At 62.0% G+C, this 25,401-nt stretch overlaps 1 protein-coding gene across 4 annotated transcripts in view; it reads left to right on the top strand.

The window, feature by feature from the left end:
* Positions 1-25,401, top strand: part of TRPM2 (transient receptor potential cation channel subfamily M member 2) — a 58,839-nt gene that overhangs the window by 3,114 nt on the left and 30,324 nt on the right. The window contains exons 2-11 of one of the 4 annotated variants that reach the window (XM_044250783.1): positions 1,174-1,298; positions 7,093-7,360; positions 7,777-7,827; positions 8,076-8,164; positions 16,562-16,730; positions 17,275-17,455; positions 18,972-19,138; positions 21,876-22,056; positions 23,201-23,262; positions 24,066-24,266. In XM_044250783.1, the coding sequence (XP_044106718.1) occupies positions 7,265-7,360; positions 7,777-7,827; positions 8,076-8,164; positions 16,562-16,730; positions 17,275-17,455; positions 18,972-19,138; positions 21,876-22,056; positions 23,201-23,262; positions 24,066-24,266 (1,197 nt within the window). In that variant the 5' untranslated portion in view covers positions 1,174-1,298; positions 7,093-7,264. Of the gene's footprint in view, positions 1-1,173; positions 3,542-4,687; positions 5,448-7,092; positions 7,361-7,776; positions 7,828-8,075; positions 8,165-16,561; positions 16,731-17,274; positions 17,456-18,971; positions 19,139-21,875; positions 22,057-23,200; positions 23,263-24,065; positions 24,267-25,401 lie in introns of those variants that run through there. The other 3 variants (XM_044250781.1, XM_044250782.1, XM_044250784.1) reach the window with 3 other exon arrangements.

Here is a 25,401-nt window from a genome sequence, read left to right as displayed (position 1 = left end):
GTCGTTAGCTATCAAGGTGACCCCGGGGTGGACAGTCCCCAGACCTGCCTGCCCTTCTCCCTGTCTGGTTCCCCTCTGGGGACTCCCCGCCCTCGGTGTTTCAGCCACTCTGCCTCCAGAGGGCTCTCAGCGGAGACCCTCCCAGGAACCAGCCCTCTGCGGGGGAGCTGCCTACCCCAGCCCCATCCCATGACGGACTGACCAATGGGACCTAAAGGCCCAGCCCCTCACTCGATTTGGGGGCCTCTGGGGTGCAGGCAGCCTGCTGTGTGGACCATACGACCAGCCAAACACGGGGTTGGACGTCTGGGTGAGGAGGGTATAAACCTAAACAGGAAAATCACTGTGTGGACCCCACTGCTCTGGAGCAAGGCTGGGCCACCCGAGGGGGGGGGGCTCTCCATGCTTTGGAAGCCCTGGTGGACACCACGTGACCAGGTGGCCAGCCCCAACATGCCTGGGGGTACATGAGGCCCGAGGGGGAACAGCCTCCCCCATGGAGGGAGCCCCTGCCTCTCTGCTCTGGTGGGAAAGGACCAACGCTGACATTAGAGCCTGCGCGGAATCCAGGCTAGAACGGCTGGACGCTGTGGAGGGCGTCTGAGGGGAGGAAGACCAGAAAACCAGGGAGAGCGAGATCTGGAAAAGGCACTGGAAGGGCGCAGCAGGGTGGAGATCCTAACGCCCCCTGTTAAGGCCCACCAGGGGCACCCACCACGGAGAAGGTACTGGACAGCTTGGGAGGGAAAGTCGTCAACCAGTCGGCATCCGTCCTGGGCAGCTCGGGGCCACAGGTAGATCGTGAGGGGTGTGGCCACAGAGGCCACATGGCACAACACTGCCTTCCCACAGAACCCACACGTTCTGGGTCTGGGCTTGTCCTGCCCGTGGGGACCTTAGCCAGTGCTGTGGTCTGAGGACCCATAGTGCTCTGACCCACCAGCACAGGGTCCCAAACAACACTGCGTCAGCCCAAGGGAACTGTTTCCCTGCCAGAAGGCCCTTCACGGTCTGGCCCCTGCCTCTGCCTCCCCTCATCTCTTGCCACACTCCCCTGGCACACTCTGCAGGCCTTGGTGGCCTTCCTGTTGTTCCTCAAGCACACAGACTTGAGTTCACCACAGGGCCTTTGCACCTGCTCTCCACTGATGTTGACCCCCCCTTATTCTCCAGCTCCTGCCCTGCTGAGTTCCTCAGTGTTTATGACACACAACCTAAGGTTGTCGATGCCATTCTCCCCGTGGAGACCTGGGCTCCCGTTCTCCTGGAGCCTCGCCCCTAAACAGGTTCTGGACACGGTAAGGCTTCAGTAAATGCCTGGGGTTGGCCCGAACACAGTGAACGCTGGGTCTGCAGGTGCCTTTGGACACTGCCAGGGGTCCCTGGAATGGTGCTCAGTCTCCCTGAGTCACAGGCCCCTCATCAGGGATTGGGGACGAGAAGGTTCCCTGGCACGTTGCGTTGTGGGGGCACGTCACATCGTGGGGGCTGCGAACGGGCGTGGGGAGCGCGGTGTGGTGCTTGGCAAGGAGGGTGCCCGCGAGCAAAGAAACCTCGCCGACCACTCTGCTGGAGGTGTCCCCGGCCGGCGCCCAGAGAGACGGAAGGACGGGCTGCGGCAAATCCGGACACGCCGGCGGTGAGGGGGAGAGGCCTGCCTGCGTCCATCCTGCGCAGGGACCTGAGAGGTCCTGCGGGCCCCGGGGTCGCTTCCAGCTCCGTCCCCATCACTGTTTGCTTGGAAACGCGCGGCCTGCTCTGGCGCTCGGGGCACGTCTGCCCACACCCGGCGGGCAGCAGCCGCGCTCCGGAGCCACAGGCTACTCGGCCGCTCGCCCTGTCGCTCGCACGTCACCTTCGCATCTCACGGTGAGTCCTTTTCCGTGAGCGTGTGGGGAGGCGGCTGACCTGTTGGCCTCCGACAGGAAGACATGAAGGGAGACCACGGTGTCCCCAGCCTGAAGCCCTCCTCTCTCAGGCCCTGCTCAGGACCAGGGCTCCGCAAACGCAGCCGCCGCCCGTCTTTGTAAATAAAGTTTTATTGGCACGCAGCCATGCCCATCCTTTGGCCTTTGGCCTGTGGCTGCCCATCCCCCACCCCGGCTGCAGGGGCTCCGCTGAGCAGTTCAGGGGAGATCCTGGGCCTGAAGGGCCTGAAGGGCCTGAAGTATTTACCAGGTGGCCGGACAGAAGTGTGCAGCCCCTGCCCTAGACCCTGGCCGCGTGGCCTCCCCAGCCTGTGGACCCCGCCCCCCAGGAGCCCGCTGCCCCGCCGTGGCTCCTGCGTGTTATTCGTGACCCGAGCGCGGCCGTGCCAGGCGGTCAGAGCGTGCCAGGCGGTCAGAGCGCTCCCTTCCTCGCGGCCTGTGGTTTTCTTCCCGCCGCGGGAGCTGCCTCTCTCCGGCGCGTCGTCCCTGGGGGAGAAAGCCCCCTGCGTCGCGTCTCCTCTCCCTGGACTTGAGACGATGGGCAGTCAGCATCCGTGCTCGCGGGGGGCCTGCTGCACGGGCAAAGGCCTTTTTATGTTTATGGGAAGGATGTTTCGTAAGTGCTCTTGCAACGGCTCCCTGGCAGGCGGAATCGGCCTTCTTGTGAAATGTGTGGTTTCTCTTTCGAGGGGAAAGAGCCGCGGGGGGACAGCGTGATCTTGACGTCAGGTCAGCGGCCCGTCTCGAGCACAACTTGCCCTCGGCCAATGTTCCCACAGAGGCCCTGGAATACTGGGAAGAAACGGTCCTCCGTCCGTGCCACCCACCAGGACGCTGCGATTGTTACTGTGTCATGAAATATTCACACGCACACACGCACACACGCACACACGCACGCACACCGCGTGCGTTTCGTCAATGAGGTGGCCCTCGGGCCCACAGCAGCCCAGGGAAGGAGCGCTGGCTGGGGTTCTGGCCGGAGCTGCAGGCTCTGGTGGGTTTCTGCTTCCTGCGCCAGCTTCCTGGGGCCTCGGCCCCCCTCCAGGGCGGCAACAGAGGCGGTGAGCTTACTCCTGCAGCAGGCGCCTGTCGCATGCCCGGCTGGCGGACTCAGAACGTGGCAGGGACAGGTGGGCTGGCCTCCGGCAGGTGGGAATCTCGTGTCTGCGGCGCCACGCTCCCTGCTGCCCACTCTCTCCGTGGTGCCAGCTGCTTCAGAGGAGGCCGCCAACCGCCTCTGGGCCCATTAGAGTGTCTTAGGAAATCCATCAAGGACTGCCCTATACAAGGGGCTCTGATGGGTTCTGACACCTTCCCTGGGCCGCACAGAGATCTCCAGAGCATGGGACCGTGAGACGGGGGTCCTGTGGACCCATGGCCCCGTGGCTGGCTCCTCTGTGGTGAGGCAGGGGGCCTTCCCGTGGAGGATGCTGTGGGCAGGAATCTGGATGCTAGGTCAGCACAGCCAGGGAAGGAAGTGAGGGGGGTGGCCTGTCAGCCAGGAGTCAGCCGGCAGTCCCCCGCCCCCTGGTCAGAGAGGCCCAGGGCCCAGGAGCAGCTGCGGGACACTTTGGGCTGGTGGCTGGGAAGGAGAGGGCAGTGGTCTTTGTGAGGTGAGAGCCCGTGGGGGTGGTTTGGCCCTTTAGGAAAGCTGTGGTCAGCTCTCTTGGGGGGGGGGTCAGAATTCCTCGTTGTTCTTCCAGTCAGGAGGACCGAGAAGGGCCAGGGCCACCAGGGTGGAGTTTAGACATCTGTGGGGCCCCGTGGCCAGCACCTGCCACATGGCTGCTCTGTGGTTAGAGCCTTGGAGCCCCTCATGACCCCTCCAATCCTGCCTTCTTGGGGATGGTCTCTTCGCTTTGGCCCTGCCTGGAAGACAGGGGTGGGGGTCGCTGGGGTTTCCAGGGGGATGAGGTTCTGAGGCCTGGAGGGAAGGTGGCTCATCCTTGGTCTCCTGCCCTGCCTATCCCTGGAGACCCCCGCCCCCACCCCGCTCATAGTGCAGCGCGGTTCAGGGCTTGGGGAGGACCACCGTCGCTCAGCCTTTCAAAGAGAAGCTGGCCGCTAGCCTAGCGGTTTGGGAGGCAAGAAGCTGCGGAGAGCCCGGCCTTGGGGTCCCTGGGAAGGCGGGCTCCCGCGGACAGGGCGTCTCCGACCGAGCCCGCGTCCTTGGTTCCAGAGCGGGGAACTCCGCAGGCAGAGCGCTCTGGGCCAGTGACGCAGAGCGCGCTGCGGGCTGCGGGTACTGCGCGGGACGCACGCTCAGCCCGGGATGCGGGCGGCTCCGCGGGGCCGGCGGGCGGTCCTCCGCAGCGGCGCGAGTGACGCGGGAACGCGGGCCGCTCCGAGCAGGTACGCCCGCCCCGCCGGACGGAAGACACCGAGGTCCGGAGACGGGTAGCAGGACAGCTGGGGGCGGGGGGATGCGCGGGGTGGGAGGAGAGTGTCCCGGGATCCAAGGGCACGGGCAGGGCTGCAGGCACACACGGAGCGCGGGCTAGGGTGCGCGCGCTGCTGGGTGCGGGGACCTAGGTGCTCGCCGCAGGGCTGGTGGGGGCGCGGGGCACTAGCCGGGGCGCTGCGAGGGCAGGCCCAGGGGCAACTCCAGGCTGGAGGGGTGCGGGGACCTAAGCGCGGGGCACAAGCCGGTGCCGCGGGGGCAGGGTGGGGGGCGAGCTCTGGCGTCGGGACTGGGCCTGGGCGCAGGCGGGAGCGTGGGGTGCAGGGATCCAGGCTGCAGATGGGGTGCGGCAAGGCCCCTGGCGCAGTCAGACCTGGGGAGACCCTGAACTTGGCCCATTTGGGACTTAAGCTCCGACTGCAACTTCCCCACCCCCACCCCCACGACCCCAGGCCGGGGCTGTTGGCGGCGCTTTCTTCCTGCCTCAGCCGGGTATTGGGTATTGCCATTCTGTCTTCAGAGTGTTTCCGCAGCCGGATTTCAGAGGACAGGACCTGGGAAGCAGCAGGGAGCAGGTGCAGTGCACTGCTTAGGAGTAGCAGAGAGGTGGGTGGGGGCCCCCTGGCCAGCCTGCCTTCCCGGAGCCTCACATACAAGTCTGCTGTGTGGCCTTTCTGGCTAGGGTGGGTGGGGTGAAGGAGGGGCCCTGCCTGGGGGTTCCCATGGTCCTGGCCCCAGGTGGCTGCTATGAGCTCCGCCCCAGTACTGCCACTCTGTTTGGACTTGGGGTCTAGTCCCAATGCAGCCAGGGGCATGGCCTTTCCCCCTGGACTGCGGGAGCCTGGGGACGAGGGGTGCCGCCTGGTCCACCCCGCAGTCTGGGTCCGGGAAGAGTCTGGAAACCCAGGGCTGGCCATGGGCCCTCTCACCCATGACATGGGTGGCCCTCTCCCCACCCACCTGTGTTCACGGCCGGCGCCCCTCCGAGCTCTCTCCGGAGGATAGCTCGGAGCACAGCTCAGACTGGGACGTCCACCCGGCTCGGCCCTGCGCGTCCAGGCCCGCTCGCTCTGTGGCAAAAGCTCCACGTCGCCCTCAGGGGTCCTGTGCCAAACAAGGTCTGTAGATGAGCTTTGTTTTTTTTTGGTCTTTCAGGCACATTTATGCGGCTGCCCTGATTTCATGTACTTATTATAATTAGTGCTTATACCGTTCTGTTCTACTTTTTGAGTCCACTGGTTGTGTTTTGGTTTTTTCCTCTACCTCTTAAGTAAAAATTTCAAAACATGCAGCAAAGTGGAAGTTTTACGGTGACCCCTAGACGAGTACTTTGTGGGGCAGCACGTGCAGGCGGGTGCGCTGACGCCTTCTGAGTGTTTCTGGCTCACTTCCCTTCAAGAGGTTCTTGACACACACCTGTGCCGCTGCATGTGGAGAACCAGGGTGACCACAACCGCTTTCGGGGGGAAATGCATGGTCAGATTTGGGGGAAAACCTCAGAGAAGGTTGAAGGGGGGGCTTTGTAAGGTCATGGTCAGCCCTGGGTTTCCAGTCTCTTCCAGGACCCAGACTGTGGGGTGGGGAAGGGGGGAGGAGGGGAGGGAGGGAGAGAGAGGCTCAGGCCGGCATCTCAGGCTCGGGCTGCTGAACCTGAGGGCCTCTCTGTGTCCTCACAGCGGGGAAGGAGCAAGAGGGCTCCCGGGGGTCCTGAGGGCACTGACCCCAGTCATGGGGGCTCCCTCCTCCCCGATCACCTCCCAGAGGCCCCGCTGCCTACGGCCATCACCTTTGGGGGGGGCAGTTTCAGCCTGTGAATGTCAGGGGAGCACCTTCAGACCCCAGCCTTCTCCTCCTGGACCCTAGAAGTCTTCCCGCAGGACATTCGCTCCGCCCCAACAGCCCGAGTTTGAACTCATTCAGGCATCAACTCCCAAGTCGGGGTCCGAAGTCCGATCTAAATTTCCTCTAGGGCCGCCTGGGGGGTTCAGTGGGTTGAGGCCTCTGCCTTCAGCTCAGGTCATGATCTCAGGGTCCTGGGATCGAGTCCCACATCGGGCTCTCGGCTCAGCAGGGAGCCTGCTTCCCCTCTCCCCCTGCCTGCCTCTCTGCCTACTTGTGATCTCTGTCTATCAAATACATACATTTAAAAAAAAATTTAAAAAAAATTTCCTCTAAGTCGGAGGTTGGGGAGACCCCAGGGATGGTCCTGCTGAGGCAGCGCCACTCCAGCTGTGAAGCTGTCCCGAATGCAAGGGAGGGCACGGGACAGACACGCCCATCCCGAAGGAGAGCACTGCAAGGAAAGTCTGGGTGGCCACGCCTCCAGGCTTGTGGACTTTTTGAAACAGTGGAGATGGCGGCATGGGGCAGACCCTCCCACCCAGGCCCCGGGGGCCCCAGGGCGGCACCCAGGGCTGCCATCTGGCTCGCTGCTGGAATCCGAGAGCCGAGCCCGAGAGGGGAGGGGCCCGGGCGGCTGCGGCTCCCCCACATCCTCGCACTCTGGGCCTGTGCTGGGAGGGCAGCCCAGGGATCTCCAAAAGCCAGGAGCAGCTGGGGTGGGGACGCAGCTTCTTCTTGGGCCCTCTGTGTTCCAGGTGGGCCTCCAGGCCCTGGGCACCGGCCAGGGCTTCCAGACTGCCCCGGGGCCCTGCTGGGGGACAGAGTGCGGGCAGCGGGGACGGCGTGCGGACCATGCACGGAGACACACCGCTGGCGCTCTCAGATACCTGCCTCATCTCCCTCTCTGACCTATTCCGCCAGCCCTCCACGGTGTCCTTCCAGAACCTTCAGCCTCATGAGCACAGGAAAGGCTGTCCTGAGCAGGACGGGAGACTGCAGAAGCTGGAGTTCGAGTGGCCTGTAGGACGGAGCCCCCGACCCTGAGGAAAGCCGGCTCCAGGCAGGAGGAAGGCTTTGGGGTGCAGCCAGGACGATGGCTGAGCTGGGCATGGCCCCCCATCTCCGGCGCAGCAACAGCAGCGTCTGCAAGGCCCGGAGGCTGCAGCACCTGTTTGGAAACAGCACAAAGGTAGCCTTCCGGGGGCTCAGCAGGCCCCCTCGGCCGGCTGCACCACAGTCCTGTGGGGCACAGGGACCACCAGGGAGGGCTGTGTTTCCTGCCCAGGGCAGAGGCTCCACGGAATTGGGGGCCAAGGGGCCTGGAGGGAATGGTAAGCGGCCAGGCCTGTCCCCTCCCACGGACCACACGACCCCTTCATGTTCTTGGTCTGGTGGGAGAGCGCTGGGGAAGCCCATTGGTCCTGTCCAGGGCCAGACTCACGGGAGGCCGTCACCCCTGATGTCCATGATGTGACAGAGGGCCCTGGGCACCACCCACGTCCCGGATGCCCGGGGGCCCGGGACAAGACTGTGGGAAGGGCGCATTTAACTCACAGGGCCCCTGGTCGGGCGGGTGGGAGGGGTCTCAGCTCACTGTCTCTCCAGGACCGAGGCAGGTGTCCAGACCCTTATCCGCTGCACGGCTCTGTTCTCGAGGTAGGCAGAGGTGACAGAAACTGCAAGTTCTGGGGTAGTAGAGTCGGGCCCAGGAGGACGCGATCCTCCTGCCGAACCCACACCTGAGGGCCTCAGCGAGGGTCCCCTCCCTTCTCCCCCAGCCCCCAAGGAAGGGGCCCCCGAAGCTGGACAGGGCTTTCGGCCATATCTAGGAGCCGCATAGGGCGTGTCCCCCAAATAGGGCTGTGATCCCCCCCGGAGTCTCAAAGTGCCCCTTTTGCCCTCAGCAAGAAAATCTCAGCTCGTGGGTCCCGCAAAATATCAAGAAGAAGGAGTGTGTGTACTTCGTGGAGAGCCCCAAGCTGTCGGATGCCGGGTGAGTGGCCTGACAGGGTGGCCGCCCCTCCCCCTGCCCACGGGCGTGGCTGTCTGAGTGACCTTGGGCGCTGGACGCATTTCCGCTCCCCACAGCAGGCTCCGGTGGGAGGGGGGAGCAACTTCCCTGTCCTGTGTGTGGGGGAGGTGCCAAGGACGGACTGACTGTGCGGGGTCGTGATGGGACCACTCCGCGTGGTGTTTGGACTCGAACCCCGGTGTTTGGGTGCGACGGGGCACGCCGCTCGAATGTTCCTTCCCTCTGGAGTCGAGAGCGGAGTAGAGAAGGTTCGGGAACCATAAGGGGCCTCAGGGAAAGCCCGCAGCCCAGGCCCCTCTCTGCGCAGGGTGCCAAATCCAGACAGGGCCCCCTTACCCCAGAGCCCCCGATACCACCGTGGCCGCTCCTCCCCACGGAGCCCGTGGCTCTGGTGCAGCCACCACGTTTCCTTCCATGGGCATTCGTGGCCACGCTGCCTCCACGCCGCGGGACATCTCACTCCTGGGACACTGGCTTCCCGTGGGGCTCCCCATGAGTCGGGGAGAAGCCTGCGGACAGCTTTGCAGGGACCTCGTGGGAGGCGTGGCTGTCCTTGGTGTGGCTGTCCTTGGCAGTCCTTGAGGGTGCATGGAGCACGTGTGAGTCCCTGCTTCCCCCGCAGCCACACCTGAGTCCGTGCTGGGCCACGGACAGGCCACGTTCTCTCTTAGTTCGTCCAAGGCTTCCTTGTCACCGACTGTACTCTTGTGGCTTCTGCTGAGCAGCCCTCCCTGACTGCACTGGAAGTAACGCCCCCTGCCCCACGCTCCGGACACGGGAGCGTCCACGGCACCATGACTGTGTGCCTTTGTGGTGGCAGAGTCACTTTCTCACCTCCTGTTGCGGACAGACAGCACCCAGCTCACGTGTGTCACACGGTGTGGCAGGAGCGGCCTGTGCGGGGGGAGCCCTGTGCGGGGGGAGCCCTGTGCGGGGACGGTGGAGAGATGACGGCAGAGTCAGGCGGGAGTGGTCCCCAACGATGAGGCTGTACCTGGGGTCCTGCGGCATCTGTCCCTGTGACGTCACGCCCTGCACACGCGTTGGGGTCGCGCCCCGGCTTGGCCTCAGAGGACAGTTCTCACCTCCCAGTGCAGGCAGCAGACCCCGGGTCACATGGTTGCTCACCGGCGCCCAGTGACCTCCGACACAGGCGGCGGGCAGTTCCCAGGCCACACCGCGCAGTCTGACGATGTGCGGAGAGAAATTTGTGTCGAGGTTTCCGCTTTTAGTTCCTTCAAAACAGGCTCACGGACATAGCCTCAGAGAGCCCTAGAGCCCCCACGTCCCCAGCCAGGACCCAGGGGCTGCAGACTCATTCTGGGATGGACCACGTCGGGCTTCCAGCCTGCGGGGGTGGGGGCCCCACCAGCAGCCCCCAGGCCCCTTCTTTGCTCTGAGTTGCGACCAGTGGGGAATGTTGGTGGGGGTCAGCGAGGCCTGGGGTAGAGCTTGGGTTTGAGGTACTCCCTTAGTACCCCTTTCCCCACGTTGAAGAAAGTGCTCTGGATGTGTTTGGTTCTGGAAATTTCTAGAAGCTCTTTTATTAGCATCAGGTTAATGCGGGAGCCTGTCCCAGGGAGAGAGCAGGGGGGTGTGTCTGGGGACCAGGGGACCCAGCGAGGGCCAGGGACATGGGGACACCAGAGGAGTTTCGCTGTGAGTCTGTGTCCGTGTAATCGGTTAGCGGCGACTGGAATGAATGGCGTCCACTGTTTCCTGGCTGGCTGTGTCTGCTTAATTAATGCAGGTCCCTAATTGTGTTTCAGAAGCTTTAAATGAATGGGCCCTGGAGGACAGGATTTACAGCTGGAGAGGGGAAGCAGGTCCCCCGAGGTCCTGGGGAGAGCTCTGGGGCCCAGGGCGCCAGGAGCCGCAGGGAGGGCTCGGCGAGGGGCTTTCCGTCCTCCGTTAACTGGGAGCTCAGCAGGTGCGGCTGGGGCTGGGTCATTGCCCGGAAGCACCGGTGACCCACAGAGGATGTCCGAGAGCCTGTGGTTGACAAAGAGCGTGTCGTTATGACCTCTGATTTCCCGTCTTAGGCGGCACAGTGGGGTCTGCGGAGTGGTCGGGTGCCTGGGGGTTGGGGCCGTCCCCACGGCCCGGTGCCCTGGCAAGCCTGGGGGAGGGCAGTCTGTCCAGCCTGCTGCCAGTCACCGTGCTTCCCACGAGGAAGGTGCTGTCCAAGGGCGGGTGGGCCCCCGGGAGAAAGGGGGCTGATTCCAGGCTGCGGTGGGTGGTGGAGGCTGGTTTCTGGGGGTCCTCAAGGCCACCCTGAGTTCAGTGATTTCTAGGACCCGGTGACAGGCTGACACAGCACCAGGCTCACACCAGGCTCAGCGAGGGAAAACACAGGCAGGGTCCGGAGACCCCCAAAGGGGGGCTTGCCACACCCTCCCCCTCCCGAGGGGCACACCGGCCGGGAAAAGGACAGAAAGCCGTTGGCCGTGTCTCTTCCTGCAAAGCCGTTGGGGACTCAGTGCCCGGGGTTAGCCCTGTGGGCGCATCCTGTAGGCCCCTCTGTCTAGCATCCCCAAATTCCAGGCCCCGAGGGAGAGCAGGTGCTCTGCGTAAATCCCAGCGTTTGCATGGTTTGGGCCCATGGCAGAGCCCACAGGTTGGGGACTGCATAGCACCGTGAAAGCCGGGCAGCCGGGGCCGGCAGGGGCCGTGTGAGCGGGGTCACCCAGCTCTCATCTCAGGAGCCGGCCGTGCTCAGCTCCGGGCCCTTCTCATGGGGCCCATCAGACGGGTCCCTCCAGCGGACGGCACGGGGGTGGGGAAGGTCCTCCCCTCACACACGAAGCTTCGGAAAAGGTGCATTTCTACACTCGAACCATTTCCATCAAGTGCCCGAGGGTGTCCCCCACCTTCTTCCAGACCCTAACCCCCGCCTCTCCCGGCATCTCTAACTGGTTCCCCGTCCGGAGGGCCCTCCTCTGCTCTCCCTTCCCGCGCCCGCCCCCCCGCCCGCCCCCGTATCCTGACCTCGCGGCCCTGCTGTGCTGGTTCTCTCCCTGGAACACCGCATCCTCCGCTGTCCGGCACAGAGGCTGAAGCGGGTGCTTCGGAAACGATCTTGAGGACCAGACGAGCACGCTCAGGGAGTCCAGGCACCTCTCCAGGCCGCGGGGAGGGGCCCAGACGGAGAGACCGTGGGTCTGCGGGGTCCGCGCTTTCACCGGGACTAGTGCTGGTGTCCCCCTTCATGCCCGTCTGGGCCAAGAGCTCCGCAGACAGGCTGACTATTTCATTTCTGGGCCAGTGGCCTGGGTGCCGTCTCCTGCCTTGAGTCAGCGTAGCGGGCCACTTGGGTTTCAGACCCAGGTTCTGCCGAGAGGGCTGGCTCAGGGACGAGCTAGGGAGGTGGCCCGTCAGAGGCCGCTAGAGTCTTAGAAAGTCAGGGGCAGCCCTGGGCCAAGGTACAAGAGCTGGGTCCTCACCCCGGCGGTTCCCTTCCCTGCCGTGGACCACAGGTCGAGGAGGTCACACAGCATGCGGCGTGTACCCTGGGGTCACTGCAGGAGAACTTAGTCTCCCTTAGGGGGTCCATGGAGGAGGTCAGTGGGCATGCCCTGAGCTCACCGTGGGCGGGCGCTTGTGCTCAGAGCACTGGGAGGGCCCCGTGGCCACGACACACCCCAGGAGGGGCATCCCTGTAAGAGCCCGGGGCACAGGCCAGGCTGTGGGTCTCTATTTCTCATTTAAATGCAGCGTAGTTAACGCACTGTGCATCATTGGTCTCGGGGTGGAGGTCGGGGCGTCCCGCTGCATGCAGCACCCACGGCTCGTCCCAGCACGTGCCCTCCTGGATGCCCGTCCCCCCGCTCCCCCACCCCCGCCCACCTCCAGCGACCCTGTTTGCTTCCTAGAGTCCAGCATCGCTTACGGTTGGTCTCCCTCCTGATTTCGTCTTGTTTTATTTTTCCTTCCCTTCTTCTATGTCCATCTGCTTTGTTTCTTCAATCCCACGTACGAGTGAGATCGTATAATTGTCTTTCTCTGACGGACTGACGTCGCTCCGCACAGTCCCCCCAGTTCCATCCACGCCGAGGCCAAGGGCAGGACGTCTCCCTTTCTGATGGCCGAGTCACATTCCGTTGTGTCGACGAAGCCCGTCCTCTCTGTCCGTGCATCTGCCGACGGACGTCCGGGCTCTTCCCGCAGTCCGGCTGTCGTGGGCGTCGCTGCTGTGAACTCTGGGGGCAGGGGCCCCTTCGGGTCACTCCATCTGCATCTTTGGGGTAAATACCCGTTACTGCGATGGCTGGTCGTAGGGCAGCTCTATTTCCAACTTTCCGAGGACGCTCCGTGCTGTTTTCCAGAGCGGCGGCGCCAGCTTGTGTTCCCGCCAGCCGTGCAGGAGGCCCCCCTTTCTCCGCACCTCGCCAGCACCTGTCGTTTCCTGACGTGTTGATTTTAGCCGTTCTGACCCGTGTGAGGTGGGATCTCACTGCGGTTCTGACGTGTATTTCCCTGATGCCGAGGGACGTGGAGCCCTTTCTCATGTGTCTGTTGGCCATGTGGATGTCTTCTTTGAAGAAATGTCTGTTCATGTCCTCTGCCCTTTTCTTAATTGGATTATTTGTTCTTTGGAGTTCATAAGTTCTTTATAGATCTTGGATACTAGCCCTCTATCTGATAAGACATTTGCAAATACTTTCTCTCATTCTGTCAGTTGTGTTTGATTTTGTCAACTGTTGCCTTTGCTGTGCAGAAGATTTCGATCTTGATGACGTCCCAATAGCTCATTTCTGCCAGTGCTGCCCTTGCCTTTGGAGCTGAGTCTTGGGAGAAGTTGCTATGGCTGAGGTCACAGAGGTCGCGGCCCGTGTCCTCCTCCTCATCTTCAGGTCTTCCAGCCATGTTGAGTCTACTTCTGTGAGCGGCGTAAGAGGCTGCGGGTCTCCTAACCAACTCGTCCTTGGTGCTCTGTATGCGCCATTGTTTTGCACTAGTTTTATGAGTTATTTCTAGGGGCACCTGGAGGCTCAGTTAGGTATCTGACTTGGGCTCAGGTCATGACCGCAGGGTCCTGGGATCGAGCCCTGGGTTGGGCTCTGTGCTCAGTGGGGAGTGTGCTTGTCGCTGTGCCCCTCTCCTGGCTCACATGCACGTGATCTCTCTCTCTCTCAAAGAAATAAGTAAAATCTTAAAAAAATTATTTCTAGAACCTTTTTTGACCCTCAAAGCATTTGTTAGGTGGGGGTCGGGGAGTGTACTGTTTTCCCCATCGACCAGCAGAGAAATGGAGAGTCAGAGCAACGCTCTACACTAGGTAATTGGCAGGCAGCCCAGCCATCCTTCCCCTGTGCCACCTGGCCCTGGTCTCACCTGGCCCTGGTCTCACCTGGCCCTAGTCTCACCTGGCGTTGGACTGGTTGTTCTGTCTCATCTGGATCTTGTCTTTCAGGTCACTAGATAGCTAGCAAAAAATCAGAACCTAAAAATTCATAGTTTCCAATTAAACGAGGTATAAAGAGCACATTCATCTCCTCTTTCTCCTGAAGCCCCAATGCATAGCAGTATAGGAACAAGAAATCTCGACCCATGAACACGAAGGGGATAAGAGAGGAGGTCATGCCGATGGGAGGCGTGGGCGCACTCTTGCGGGGAAAGCAGAAACCAGAGCGGGGAGTCCCCGAGGTGGGGTTCTCCTGTAGCAGCACCCACATTAGGCCAGCTGGGCCCCAGGTCTGGCTGCGACGCTGGGCATCATGCACCTTGTTGGCCTGTGTCTAGGGTTTTTTTTAACCTTTTATTTTGGAATAATTGTAGATGTTTGCAAGTTGCCGAGATACAACAGATAGCATCCCTGTTTCCACCGCCAGTTCTGCACTCATGTTCTCTGCCCCCGTCACCCTAACCCCTGGCAACCATGAACCTGTTCTTCATCCCTTTAACTCTCTCACCGCGAGACTGTTACATAAGGAATCCTACCCTCACGATCTTTTCAGTGTTTCGCTCAGCACAAGGCCTTCGAGATCCGTTCGGGTTGTTGCCTGTGTCCAGTCTGCTCTTCTTCATTGCCAAGTGGTCCGGTCATGTCCAGTTTGTCTCCAACACTATACCAGATTTTTGAAGAAAAGAAATAATTGGGTCTTATTTTTTTAGCCCGCTCTGCTGATCTGTGTTTTTTTAAATTGGCATATTTAGGATATTATATTTAATGTAATGATGGATATGTTAGGATTTGAGTCTGCTGCTGCATTTTTCTGTTTTCAGTTTGTTTTTTTGTTTTTCTTTTTCTGTGCTTCCGGGGGACTTGAACATGTCTTTGGAGTCCCACTTACCCTTCCTATTGTTCTTTCTCCCTTTGTGATATTCAGCCGTTGCACCTGCTATCACTCCACTTCTGTTTAGAGAATGTCCTTTATCCCTCCTTTTTGAGTAGCTCTGCGGTTGATTCCCTTAGTTTTTCTGCAGGAGGATGTCCAACTTCCGTTTCCTGTGTGAATCATGTATTTGCTGAGTAGAGAATTCTGGGCTGGCAGGTTCTGGTTTTGTATGCCACTTCCTCCTTGCACTTCTTTTTGGTTTCTGATGAGAAGTTGCTTGTTATTTGAATGATTTCCCCCAATACATAAGTTGTCATGTTGGTCTTGCTGTGTTCAAGATTTTTTCTTTTGTCTTCAGTTTATAGAAGTTTGATTTCATATCCTGGTATGCCTCTCTTTGGGTTCATAGTGTTTGGTGTTCCCTCAGATTCTTGAATCTGTAGATTTATATCTTCTTTCCAAATGTGGGAGATTTTGGACATTTGTTATTTTTCTTTGCTGTAATAGGTAGTATTTAATTTCTAATTTAGTTTCTAATTGTTTGTTACTGCTATATAGACATGAATTTGATTCATTTCTGTTGATATTGTACCCCATAAATGTGTTAGACTTATCATGTCTTACAGCTTTTTCTAGATTCCTTAGGATTTTCTACACTCAAAATTATTCATGTGTGAATAAAGATAGTTTTACTTCTTTTCCCATATGTGTGCCTTTTCTTTCCCTCTTTCCCTTCCTTCTTCCTTCCCTTCCCTTCCCTTCCCTTCCCTTCCCTTTCCTTTCCTTTTCTTTTCTTTCCTTTCCTTTCCTTTCTTTCCTTTCCGCCATTCTTTTAGCTAGGATCTCCAGCCATGCTGCCCAGCAGAGCTGAGGGGAGGACACCACTGTCTTGTCGCCAGTCTTCAAGACAAAGTGCTCATCCTTTCATCCTTGAGCATGATGTTAGCAGTAGGACTTCCACAGATGCTTTTTCACCAGGTTGAGGAAGTTCCTCTCTTCTTACTTCATTGAAAGTTGCTATTATAAACAGATGTTGAATTTGGTAAAACACTTTATGCACCCATCAAATTATCATTAGACCTTTCTTCCTTATTCTGTTAATATGATAATGCAACCTTGCATTCCTGAGAAAGCTCCCACTTGGTCATAATTTTTTAAATAAACTTTTCAATGCTAATTCAAGTGTAATGTACAGTGGTTTCAGCTGAATGATACCGTGATTCAGCACTTACATACATAACTCAGTGATTGTTGTGATTGGTCATAATTTCTTTACATGCTTTTCCAGCCCTGCCTCCTTTCTCTCTTCCCTCTGGGACTCTGATGACACGCACGTTTGGTGTTTTGTTATAGTTCTGCAGGTCCCAGAGCCTGTTTATTTGGGTCTGTTTTCTCTCTGGTGTTTGTGTTGGGTTATTTCTGTGTTCTATCTTCAAGTTCGTGGATTCTTTCCTCTGCCACCTTCATTCACTGGTGAGTTCACCTACTGATTTTCAAAAAAATTTTGGTTAGTTAGTGCATTTTTTACTTCTAAATTTCCATTTGATGTACCTTCTATTTCTTTGCTGAGACTTTATGTTTTTTTCATCTTTTTCAAGTGTGTTCATGATTCCTTGGTAAAGCATTTTTGTGATAGCTGCCATAAAATCATTGTCAGATAATTCTAACATGTGTATCACCTTGACATTGGGGGCTGCTGTATTTTCTCATTCTGGTGGAGATTTCCTGGTTCCTGGGTTGACTAGTGATTTTCCATCTGAAACTGTGATATTTTGGGTGTCAAATGTAAGATTCTGCATCCTGTGTTTTAGCAGGTCCCCTCTGACATATCTGTGCCCTCTGGGAATCAAAGTCCAAGCTTTTTCAGCTTGAGCTGATACATGGCAGGGAGGGGCTTCTTGTTCCTGTGGGCGTGGGAGGGATGCTCAGCTCCCCACTGGGCCTCCACTGATACTGTTGCTGGGGGTGCCTCCTCACTGCTGGGGGGTGAAAGTCCTGACCTCCATTGGGCCCCTGTTGACGCCCCAGAGGGGAGCACAGAGGCAGCTTGCTTCCTCCAGTGACTGTGCGGTCTTCGCAGGAAGGTGGTGTGTGAGTGCGGACACACACGCCAGCAACACTTGGAGGAGGCCACCAGGCCCCACACTTTGCAGGGCAAGGATTGGGACCCCAAAAAACATGTCCAGGAGATGCCAACGGACGCCTTTGGTGACATTGTTTTCAAGGGCCTGGGCCAGAAGGTGGGAAAGGTTGGTCTTCCTCCCTCCGTTGTTCTCACTGTGGACTCGTGTCAACCTTCTGTGATCCGAGGTGGCCAGGACGTCCCTGTGTGGGAGAGAGGCGGGCTGAAACCCGAAGCATCCAGCCTGCCAGCACTGGGGGAGGGATTGGTGGGGGCTCCACAAGGCTCCCAGGAGACCCACGGGGCTCTCTGAGTTCTGGGTCACCACGGGGCAGGCTGGGCCTTGGGCTGGGTGTGTTGTGCAGCGGAGAAGCAGGGTGGGGAGGGTGCTGTGGGCGCAGGGCTGGGCTAGGAGGGCCGGGAAGGTGCAGCCGGTCTCCCCAGGGTGGCCTGTCCTCCCGCTGGGCCTTGCTTCTGGGCCTTTGCCCCTTCTTCCTCCTCTCAGTCTGCATCCTGCTTGGGCGTGGACACTTTGACTCACCGGTGTAGACCCGGGGGGGAGGTGCCCACCCCCCTGGCGGGGCTCTCAGACACGGCCGCGGCTCTCTCTGGGGCTCAGCTGTCCACCGCTGACCCAGCGCGTCCTCTGCTGTCCTTTGACTTCCCTGCAGTACGTCCGCCTCTCCCAGGACACGCCCCCCAGTGTGATCTACCACCTCATGACCCAGTACTGGGGCCTGGATGTCCCCAACCTCCTCATCTCGGTGACAGGTGGGGCCAAGGACTTCAACATGAAGCCTAGGCTGAAGAGTGTGTTCCGAAGAGGCCTGGTCAAGGTGGCCCAGACCACAGGTAGCCCTTGGGCCTGGGAGCCATGGGTGGGCTGAGCAGACAGCACTGGGGTGTGGGGACCAGAGCAGCCCTGGGGAGTCCCCAAGGCCACGCCCTGCTGGGTCAGACTCGCCCAGCCCTTCCTTGCTGGCTCACAGGGGCTGCGGCTCAGTTGCTCGTGGGGTGGACACAGCGCCGGCTCCTGGCGGCCCCGCCTGGCTCTGCATCATCAGGAGGCCTGAGGCAACTGTGAGCCAGGGTGGTGGCCGGTGGAGGAGGCTGCAGGGTTTGTCCTCATCATGGGGATGTCCGCGACGGTCTCCGTTAACCAAAGCACTGTCGCCTGATCCATCCGTCCACGTCTGAGAGGGAGGAGCTGCCGTGTGAGGGGACGGCCTCGGGGTTCCGTGTCCCCCAAGGCCACACTTCCAGGGAGCCCAGGGCAGGGCCACGGGGTGTGGCCCTTGGTGCTGTGTCAGAGTGACGCTGGAGCCGTAGCCACGGTGCCCACGGCCTCCGAGGGGGCTACGCGGGGTGGGTTCATGGCAGGAGAGCAAGGACTCTGGTCCGGGCAACTGGGGCGACCCCAGGAAGGCCGACCCTCCTTCTAGGCTCTGGCTTTAGCCACGCAGGAGGGCCGCGCCCTCTGTTAGGTCCTGGCCCCGAAACAGAGGCTCGGTCTGAGTCCTCCTGGAGCCTCCTCACTTGCGGGACCAGGCTACACGCGGCCGTCACCCAGGCTCCAGATGGGGACTGTGATTAGGGGCTCACCGTGTCTCAGGTGACGCGCCTTGATGGTTATCTCGTTAGCGTTCAGTAGCAACGTCCCCGCCACGTGTTGGAGCGGGTTCCTCACCGCATCGCCGCACAGAACTGGCTTCCAGGTCAGGGGAGCAGACGGCCGGAGGGTCTCCCTCCGGGCAGAAGACAGACACGGCCCGGGAGTCTCCCTCCAGACCGAAGACAGACAGGGGCGCGGCAGAAGCTGCTGTGACAGAATCTCGCGACACCCAGGCCTGGCGTCCCTTCCCCTCGCCTGTGCGGGATGACCAGAGCAGGTCCCCTGGGTCAGGCTGGACCATGTCAGGGAAGGGGGTGCCCTGTGGGGGCCACTGCGAGCCGCGTGCCAGTGGGCAGCGCGGTGAGGTGAAGAGGTCGGGAGCTGGGGCGCAGATCGCCACACTCAGGCCCCAGGAACCACGGGGAAGAGGGGACATTCATGTCTTGGAGTACAAGAATTCAGGCAGACGTGTTCCCGAGTGCAGGACAGAGAGAGGCAGCGGGCAGGTGGGGAGAGAGGCCTGCAGCCCCGTCCCTGTCCCCTGCCCCCGGCCTGGGCAGTGGGAAGCCTCAGCCCCTGGAGCTGCACGGCAAACGCAGGATCACAGTGCGGCTTCCTCCGTGGTCCCGGCCCTGAGACGCTCCTGGCGAGGAGTCGGAGAGCCCAGTGGAGGCCCCGCAGATGCACGGGAGGAAGCAACAGGGCCCCGGGTCAGGCCGGCGCGTCGCAGGTGCCCACCTCTGCTCCTCTCCCCAGGGGCCTGGATTATCACCGGCGGGTCCCACGCGGGCGTCATGAAGCAGGTGGGCGAGGCAGTGCGGGACTTCACCCTGAGCAGCTGCCGCGATGAGGGAGACATCGTCACTGTTGGAATCGCCACGTGGGGCACCGTGCACAACCGAGAGGGCCTGATCCATCCCTCGGTGAGCTCAGCAGCCCCCCTGGGGTGCGGGTCATGGTCAGGACCTGATCCATCCCTTGCGGAGCTCGGCGGCCCACCGCCCGGGGATGCAGGTCAGAGGAGGTCAGGTGCGGAATCCCACTAGGTACAGCAGGGAACAGGCTGCCGTCTGGACCCCGGGCTAACTGCAGTGGGGAAGGAAGGGCCTGGCCAGGGGCCCAAGAGACCGGGGCTCATGCCCGGCCGCACTGCAGCCCCTGATGGCCGGGGCCAGCAGCTAACTGGGCTGGGCGCCCTTATGGCCACGAGACGGCTCCAAGCAGGAGCCTCAGGGCTACCACGGGTCATCCCCACAGCCGTTCCGATGAGACACGGATTTCGCAGACGGCAGGACGTGTCCGGATTGGGGTGCACTGAGGCTCCAAAGCCTGAACTCTGAGCCTCTGCGGTGGCCCCAGCCAGAGCGGGGTGTGGCAGTCACGGCCACCGGGCGTGTGCAGGAGGGGGCGGTGGTGGGAGACCAGTCCGTGAACTTGGAGACTCGCGTTGGAGAAGACCACGGGTCCCTCAGCGAGAGTCTTAAAGGGCGCAGCGGGTGTGGCCGGACGAGGGCGCGTGCACTGGATTCGCACCGTCGGGGACGTTCCGGGAACACGCTGGCCTGACGGGCCGTGGGCGCGGACTTACGAGTGGGGGCCTCCCACCTTCCGGGCCACCGAGTGCTCTTTCCCAGGAAGAACCTTCTGGAACGGGGACTGCTCCCTCACGGTTACTGGTGATTTGGCCAGCCTGCCCCCGGTCTTCGTCCTTCTGCGGCGGAACTGACTGGTTCCACCTTGCGCGCTCCTTCTGGGGAAACCGAGGCCGAGAGATGGGGTCGCCTCGGAGACCACTCTTGACTTTCTCCCCGTGACACCTCTGTGCCATCCTCTGCGGACGACAGGAGTGCGTGCGCTGGCCCCGTCCCTCCTGGGTCAGTGTCCTGGGGCCGCTGGAACCAGTGATCGCAGATGTGGCTGCTGAAAGCCGCAGAAATGCCTCCTCCCCCTTCCGGACGTGAGAGGTCAGGAATGAGGTCAAAGTGCGGACGGCCGTCCTCCCTCCAGAGGTTCTGGGGAGGCTGCTTCTGCCTCCAGACTCTGCTGCCCCCTGGGCCTGCCCTGACTGGGGTCCTGATGTCTTTGGACGACAGGGGCTCAGCCCGCTGCAGGCGGCCCTCAACCCCCAGAGATTCACGTCCGTCCCACGTGCAAACTGTATTCACCCCATCCCCAGGCTCCCCACATATCAGCCCGTTACAGCACCTGCTCAGCCAGAAAGTCCCCGACCCCAGCCTCTGGATCCTCCAAGTCCGGCAGGAGCGACGCTTTGCGTGTGACCCATCCCGGGACAGCACCCCCGTCGTGCGTGGACCCTCAACGCCGGGAAACAAGCTACCTTCTTCTGGAACACAGTAATGAGACGGGCAGCCTAGAGCAGCTGCCCATTCTCTTCCCTAAAGGGGAACGTGCCGAGAATAAAGGGGTCCTGCTCGCTGAATTCTGCAGTCTCTGTGACTTGAGGCCCAGCTTCCGCCTCATCCGTGACCGTGCCTCGGGGATGATCGTTTTCTTGAAGGTCATCTGCCGGTTTCCCGCCTGCCGTGGTCTGGGAGTCTGACATCCTATGTCCCTTCGGTCCTGGTTAGCCGGGCTTCCGCTGGTGCTCTGTCTTCCCGGCGTGCGTCCCGTGCCGCAGACACGGAGCCGGCCCTCGGCGCCCTCGTGAGTGATGCCGCCTCTGTCCAGGCCCCCCGAGGTGGTGGAGCCCAGAGCCACACGCCTCCCGAGCCATCCGCAGCGAACGTCCAGCCCCGCCCGGGAGCGGGCCTCCTGTCGGCGAGCCGGGAGCGTGCAGGCCGCCTTCCCAAGCTGCACAGGCTGAGCGCGTCCCAGGTCCTCAAGTCCCGGTTCCCTCAACGTGCCCCCTTCCTCAGCAAGAAGAAGCCGGGGCACCTGCCCACTGCCCGTCCACGTCCACGTCCACGTCCACGCCTGTCGCTTACACTCGTGCCCTCCGCACCGTGGCCGCCTGCAGCTCCGGGAGCAACCGTCATCCTCCCGTCTCCAATGCCGTGGTCCTCGTGCCCTCTGGGCCGCCCCAGCAGCCCCTCGGCCTCCGTCCACACGGCTGGAAGACCGGAGCCGCTCGCTCCGCCCGCTCACCCCGCCCTCCGCCGGCACCGGGGCCTCGGCCGCCGCACTCCCACCGGGTCCGATCCAGGCTCTCCTGCCACGTGCCATGTTCTGCCAGCCTCCGCCGTCACCGCGCTCCGGAACCCTCCCGCGCCTGCGGCAGCGACACCCCCGGGTCCAGCTGGAGGCCGCACGACGGGGGTCTCTCCCTCTCCTGGAGGCCGGAGCTCGGAACCCCTGCGGCTCGACCCCATGCTGGCGTCGGCAGCTGTCGGGGAGCCGCGCCTGGTCTGGCGTTCACAGCCGCGGGCCCGCCCGGGTAGTCCGTCTCCCTCTGCCACCCCGGGAGGTGGCGTTGAGGACCTGCCCGGATCCTTCAGGATAACCCTGCGTGTCACCATCCTTTATTTCATCCAATCTGCAGTGGTTCTTTTTCCAAATTAGGTAACATTCGTAGTTTCCAGGGTTGAGGGCTTCCTGTCTTTGGGGGTCAGTATCCAGCCTCGCAGACCCCCCCCCCCGGTCCTATGCGCAGACGCAGAACTCCCCATCTGTCTGTGCCTGACGCGTCTCTGCCGTCCCCAGGGCGGCTTCCCTGCGGAGTACATCGTGGACGAGGAAGGCCAGGGGTGCCTGAGCTGCCTGGACAGTAACCACTCCCACTTCATCCTTGTGGACGACGGGACCCACGGCCGCTACGGGGTCGAGATCCCCCTGAGGACGAAGCTGGAGAAGTTCGTGTCGGAGCAGACAAAGGAAAGAGGAGGCGAGTGGCGCGTCGCTTCGAGGCTCTCCGGGGCGGGGGCGCCGGCTGGTCCAGGGGCCTGGGGCATGGCGGGCCGAGAGCAGGACGGCCAGCAGGTGGGGGTCAGGGGCGCCCTGAGCCGCCGCTGGACTTGGTCCCACCGTCTCTCCACACCCGCTCAGCGGGGACGTGTCTGTCACCCGGTTTGACCGCCGGAGGGAGGTGGGGCCGGCCCCCAGCTCTCCCGCTCTCTCGTGGGCCGTCGACCACCTACAGTCACGCGACGCCCCTGCACGGCTCCGTTCAGAAGCGACAACGCACAGGACACGGCCCTGACGTCGGTCCCGTGAGACGGGGAGTTCCAGGTGCAGGGATTCGTGCAGGATTTGGGGGGAGGAGAGGGGACCCGGAGCGGCAGGTTCCTGGCTCCACGGCGGGGGGGTGGGGGCCTTCGAGCAGCGAGCAGTGGTGCCCCCCGAGGACTCGGCAGCCTGGCTTGCAGGGCCCTGAGTGCGGCGGCTGGGACACCTCGCCCTTCTCTGTCCTCGGGTGAGGCTGGCGCTAGGAGGGCAAGGGGTGGGGGTGGGCAGAGCCGCCGCAGGGCACCTGGATGCACAGTCTGCTGCCCAGGAGAGATTTCCAAAGTCCTCTGCTGGCCCCAAGGGAGGGAAGGTTCAGGGCAGGGCGGAGGGTGGGCCAGAGGACAGAGGTCCCACGCCACGTTCCCCCGCCTGGACGGTGCCTTCTGCCCCCTGGCTCAGTGCGCCCCCATGTCCCCACGGCGGGCCTAGATTTGAGGCCCCATAAAGGGCCGTGAGAGAAGCAGGCTGGCCGTGGTGGCTGCCCAGGCACACAGCCCTCCTCCCCTCCGCCCCAGCAGACAGCCCTCCTCCCCTCCGGCCCCAGAAGGGACACGTGGTAGGCGACGGGGCGGGGTAGGGGCGACTCGGGCCCTGGATCTGCTCTCCTGACACGGAGCACGCGGGCCGGGCCAGGCGCTGAGGGCAGAGCATCAGCCTTTGGAAGCTCCCGAGAGCCTTCCGCCATCTCCCATCCTGTGCACCGGCCGGGATTAGGCTGGGGCCGGCGGGAGGCAGGCGAGGGTGCCCAGGTGGGGGGCCGAGTCCCCATGTCCCCTAAATCGGGGTTCCTGGCTCTGTCCTAGGTGTGGCCATCAAGATCCCTGTCGTCTGTGTGGTGCTGGAAGGGGGGCCCGGCACCCTGCATGTGAGTACCGGCTGGCGGGTGGGGCTCTGGAGGTCAAGCTCACAGCTGGCCGGGGTCCGGCCAGCATCCCGCAGGGTCCTAGGAAGGGCAGGCCAGGAGAAAGGGAGGGCCGCGTGGCAGGGCCCTTCCTGGCGTGGTGGGAAGGTCGGCTTCGAGGAGGAGCCCTGCCGGGGAGGGCGTTCTGGCTCCGGCCTTGGATGTCCAGCCAGGAAGAGGGGCCCGGCTGGACACCCAGGAGGGAGCGGGATGGCCCCTGGCTTCTAAGAGCCCCGGAAGTTTTCTCGAAGGGGCTGCCCTCAGGCTCTGCCCTGGCCCCATGGGACCACAGCCAAGTGTAAGGCAGGCTCCCAGGGAGAACACAGACCACGGTGTCTGCCTGGCGGACTTCACAGACAGCACCTAGACCTGCCTCGTCGGCCTGGGGGATGTCTTTCCTGTGGGGGGTCGGGGGCCCTTCCTGAAGCCGATCTCGCTGTGGGTGTCTGGGGTCTGCCAGGGGGGTCCTGGTCTCATGCTGGGCCTGTCCGAGGCACAGGTCAGGTGGCACACTCTCCCACAACACAGATCGATGGGTCGAAACGTCGTGGGGGTTCTGTTTTGGGGGTCACGATCCACCCGAGCAGCGGGCCTATCTGGTCTGTCAGGACGAGCGGCTTTGCCCCTCCGGGCAGAGGAACGCTCCCAGACCCCGTGTTTCGGTACACTTCTCGTGAGCCCCTTAGCCCTGATCTTGAGCCACAGCACTAGAGAAGTCTCTGGTTCAGGGAGCGTCTGCACGGGGCTCACGGAGGCCTGCCTTGCAGACCATCTACAACGCCATCACCAACGGCACCCCCTGTGTGGTCGTGGAGGGCTCGGGCCGCGTGGCCGACGTCATCGCCCAGGTGGCCGGCCTGCCCATATCCGAGATCACCATCTCCAGGGTTCAGGAGAAGCTCAGCCTGTTCTTCCAGGAGACGTTTGAGACCCTCAGTGAGAGCAGGATTGTCGAGTGGACCAAAAAGGTCAGCAGTCCTGCCGGGGGAGGGCTGGCCTGAGCCTCTTGGCCCTGGAGGTTCAGGCCGGGCTGGGGAGCGGCGGGGGCAGTGCAGTTGTTCTGGAAGAGAGGCCTGCTGGGTTCGGGGGCGGGAGGCCGCTGCTTTAGGCAGGGCGGGGGCAGAGGAGTAGGGAGTCGAGATCCAGGCCACAGGGGCGCTGCCAGCTGACAGCCACGGGCACAAGGGTCTGGCACAGCCTGCGAGCCTGGGGAGTTCCCGCCTCCCCCAACCCGGGGCAGATGAACGGAGGCATTCGAGGGCCCGCAGGGCAGGGAGGCGGGTGAGGGGCTCTGGGGTACCGCGCGGCCCCTGGACGGGGCTTCATGGGCACCCCCGGCTAGAGGCATCGGCAGGAGGGGCCCCTCCTGGGGAACCTGCAGGTGCAGAGAGCAGGGAGCCTTCCAGGCCACCCCGTCCGGTCTCTAGGACCAGGGGGTCACAGCAGTGACGGTGACATGACTCTCCTGCATTTCAGCAGTTTTGTCCTTAAATGCAGGGACTTTGTCCTTTTATGCCCAAGGTGGCAGGTGAATTGTTCCCAGATGGGGGCGACTCTGCAAGGGCCCCTCAGAGGGGGGGTCCTCTCAGGCGGCCGGGGTGGGGTGGGGGTCGGCACGGAGGGGTGTGGCCGGATCGGCCCTCGCGGACGCCCGCAGCCCCGGCCAGCCCAGGGGACTCCTCTGGCTCCCGTGGTCCCGTTGCCCCCGCCGTCCCTGCTGCTCTCTGGACCTGGGGCTCCGGGCCCACCTGCGAGGCCCCCCGACCTCTGTTTCACAGCCGGTTCTTGGTTGGGGGTGGGGGCTCTCAGACCCTTGGTCCCCAACCAGCAGCTCTGTGAACAGGCAGCCGGCGGGTGAAAACACCTGTACGTCGGAGGTGTCACATGCCCGATGGGCCTTTCTCAGGGCAAGTCTGTAGACCAGCTTAGCTCGTCCCACGGCGTGCGATCGCAAGCCACGCGCATTGCGTGCCCTGCAGGGACCCAGGGACGCCGTGGTCGGCCAAGTGGAGGGGCACGCGAGCCTGGGGAGGCCTTGGGCCCTGGCAGGGGCAGCAGGCTCGCTCTCGAGGGGGGCAGACATGGTTTTTCGGGGTTTCTGTG

Source organism: Neovison vison, chromosome 6 (genome assembly GCF_020171115.1).
Source record: "Neovison vison isolate M4711 chromosome 6, ASM_NN_V1, whole genome shotgun sequence".
Lineage (NCBI taxonomy): Eukaryota > Metazoa > Chordata > Mammalia > Carnivora > Mustelidae > Neogale > Neogale vison.
This window is presented reverse-complemented; position numbering and strand designations above follow the sequence as displayed.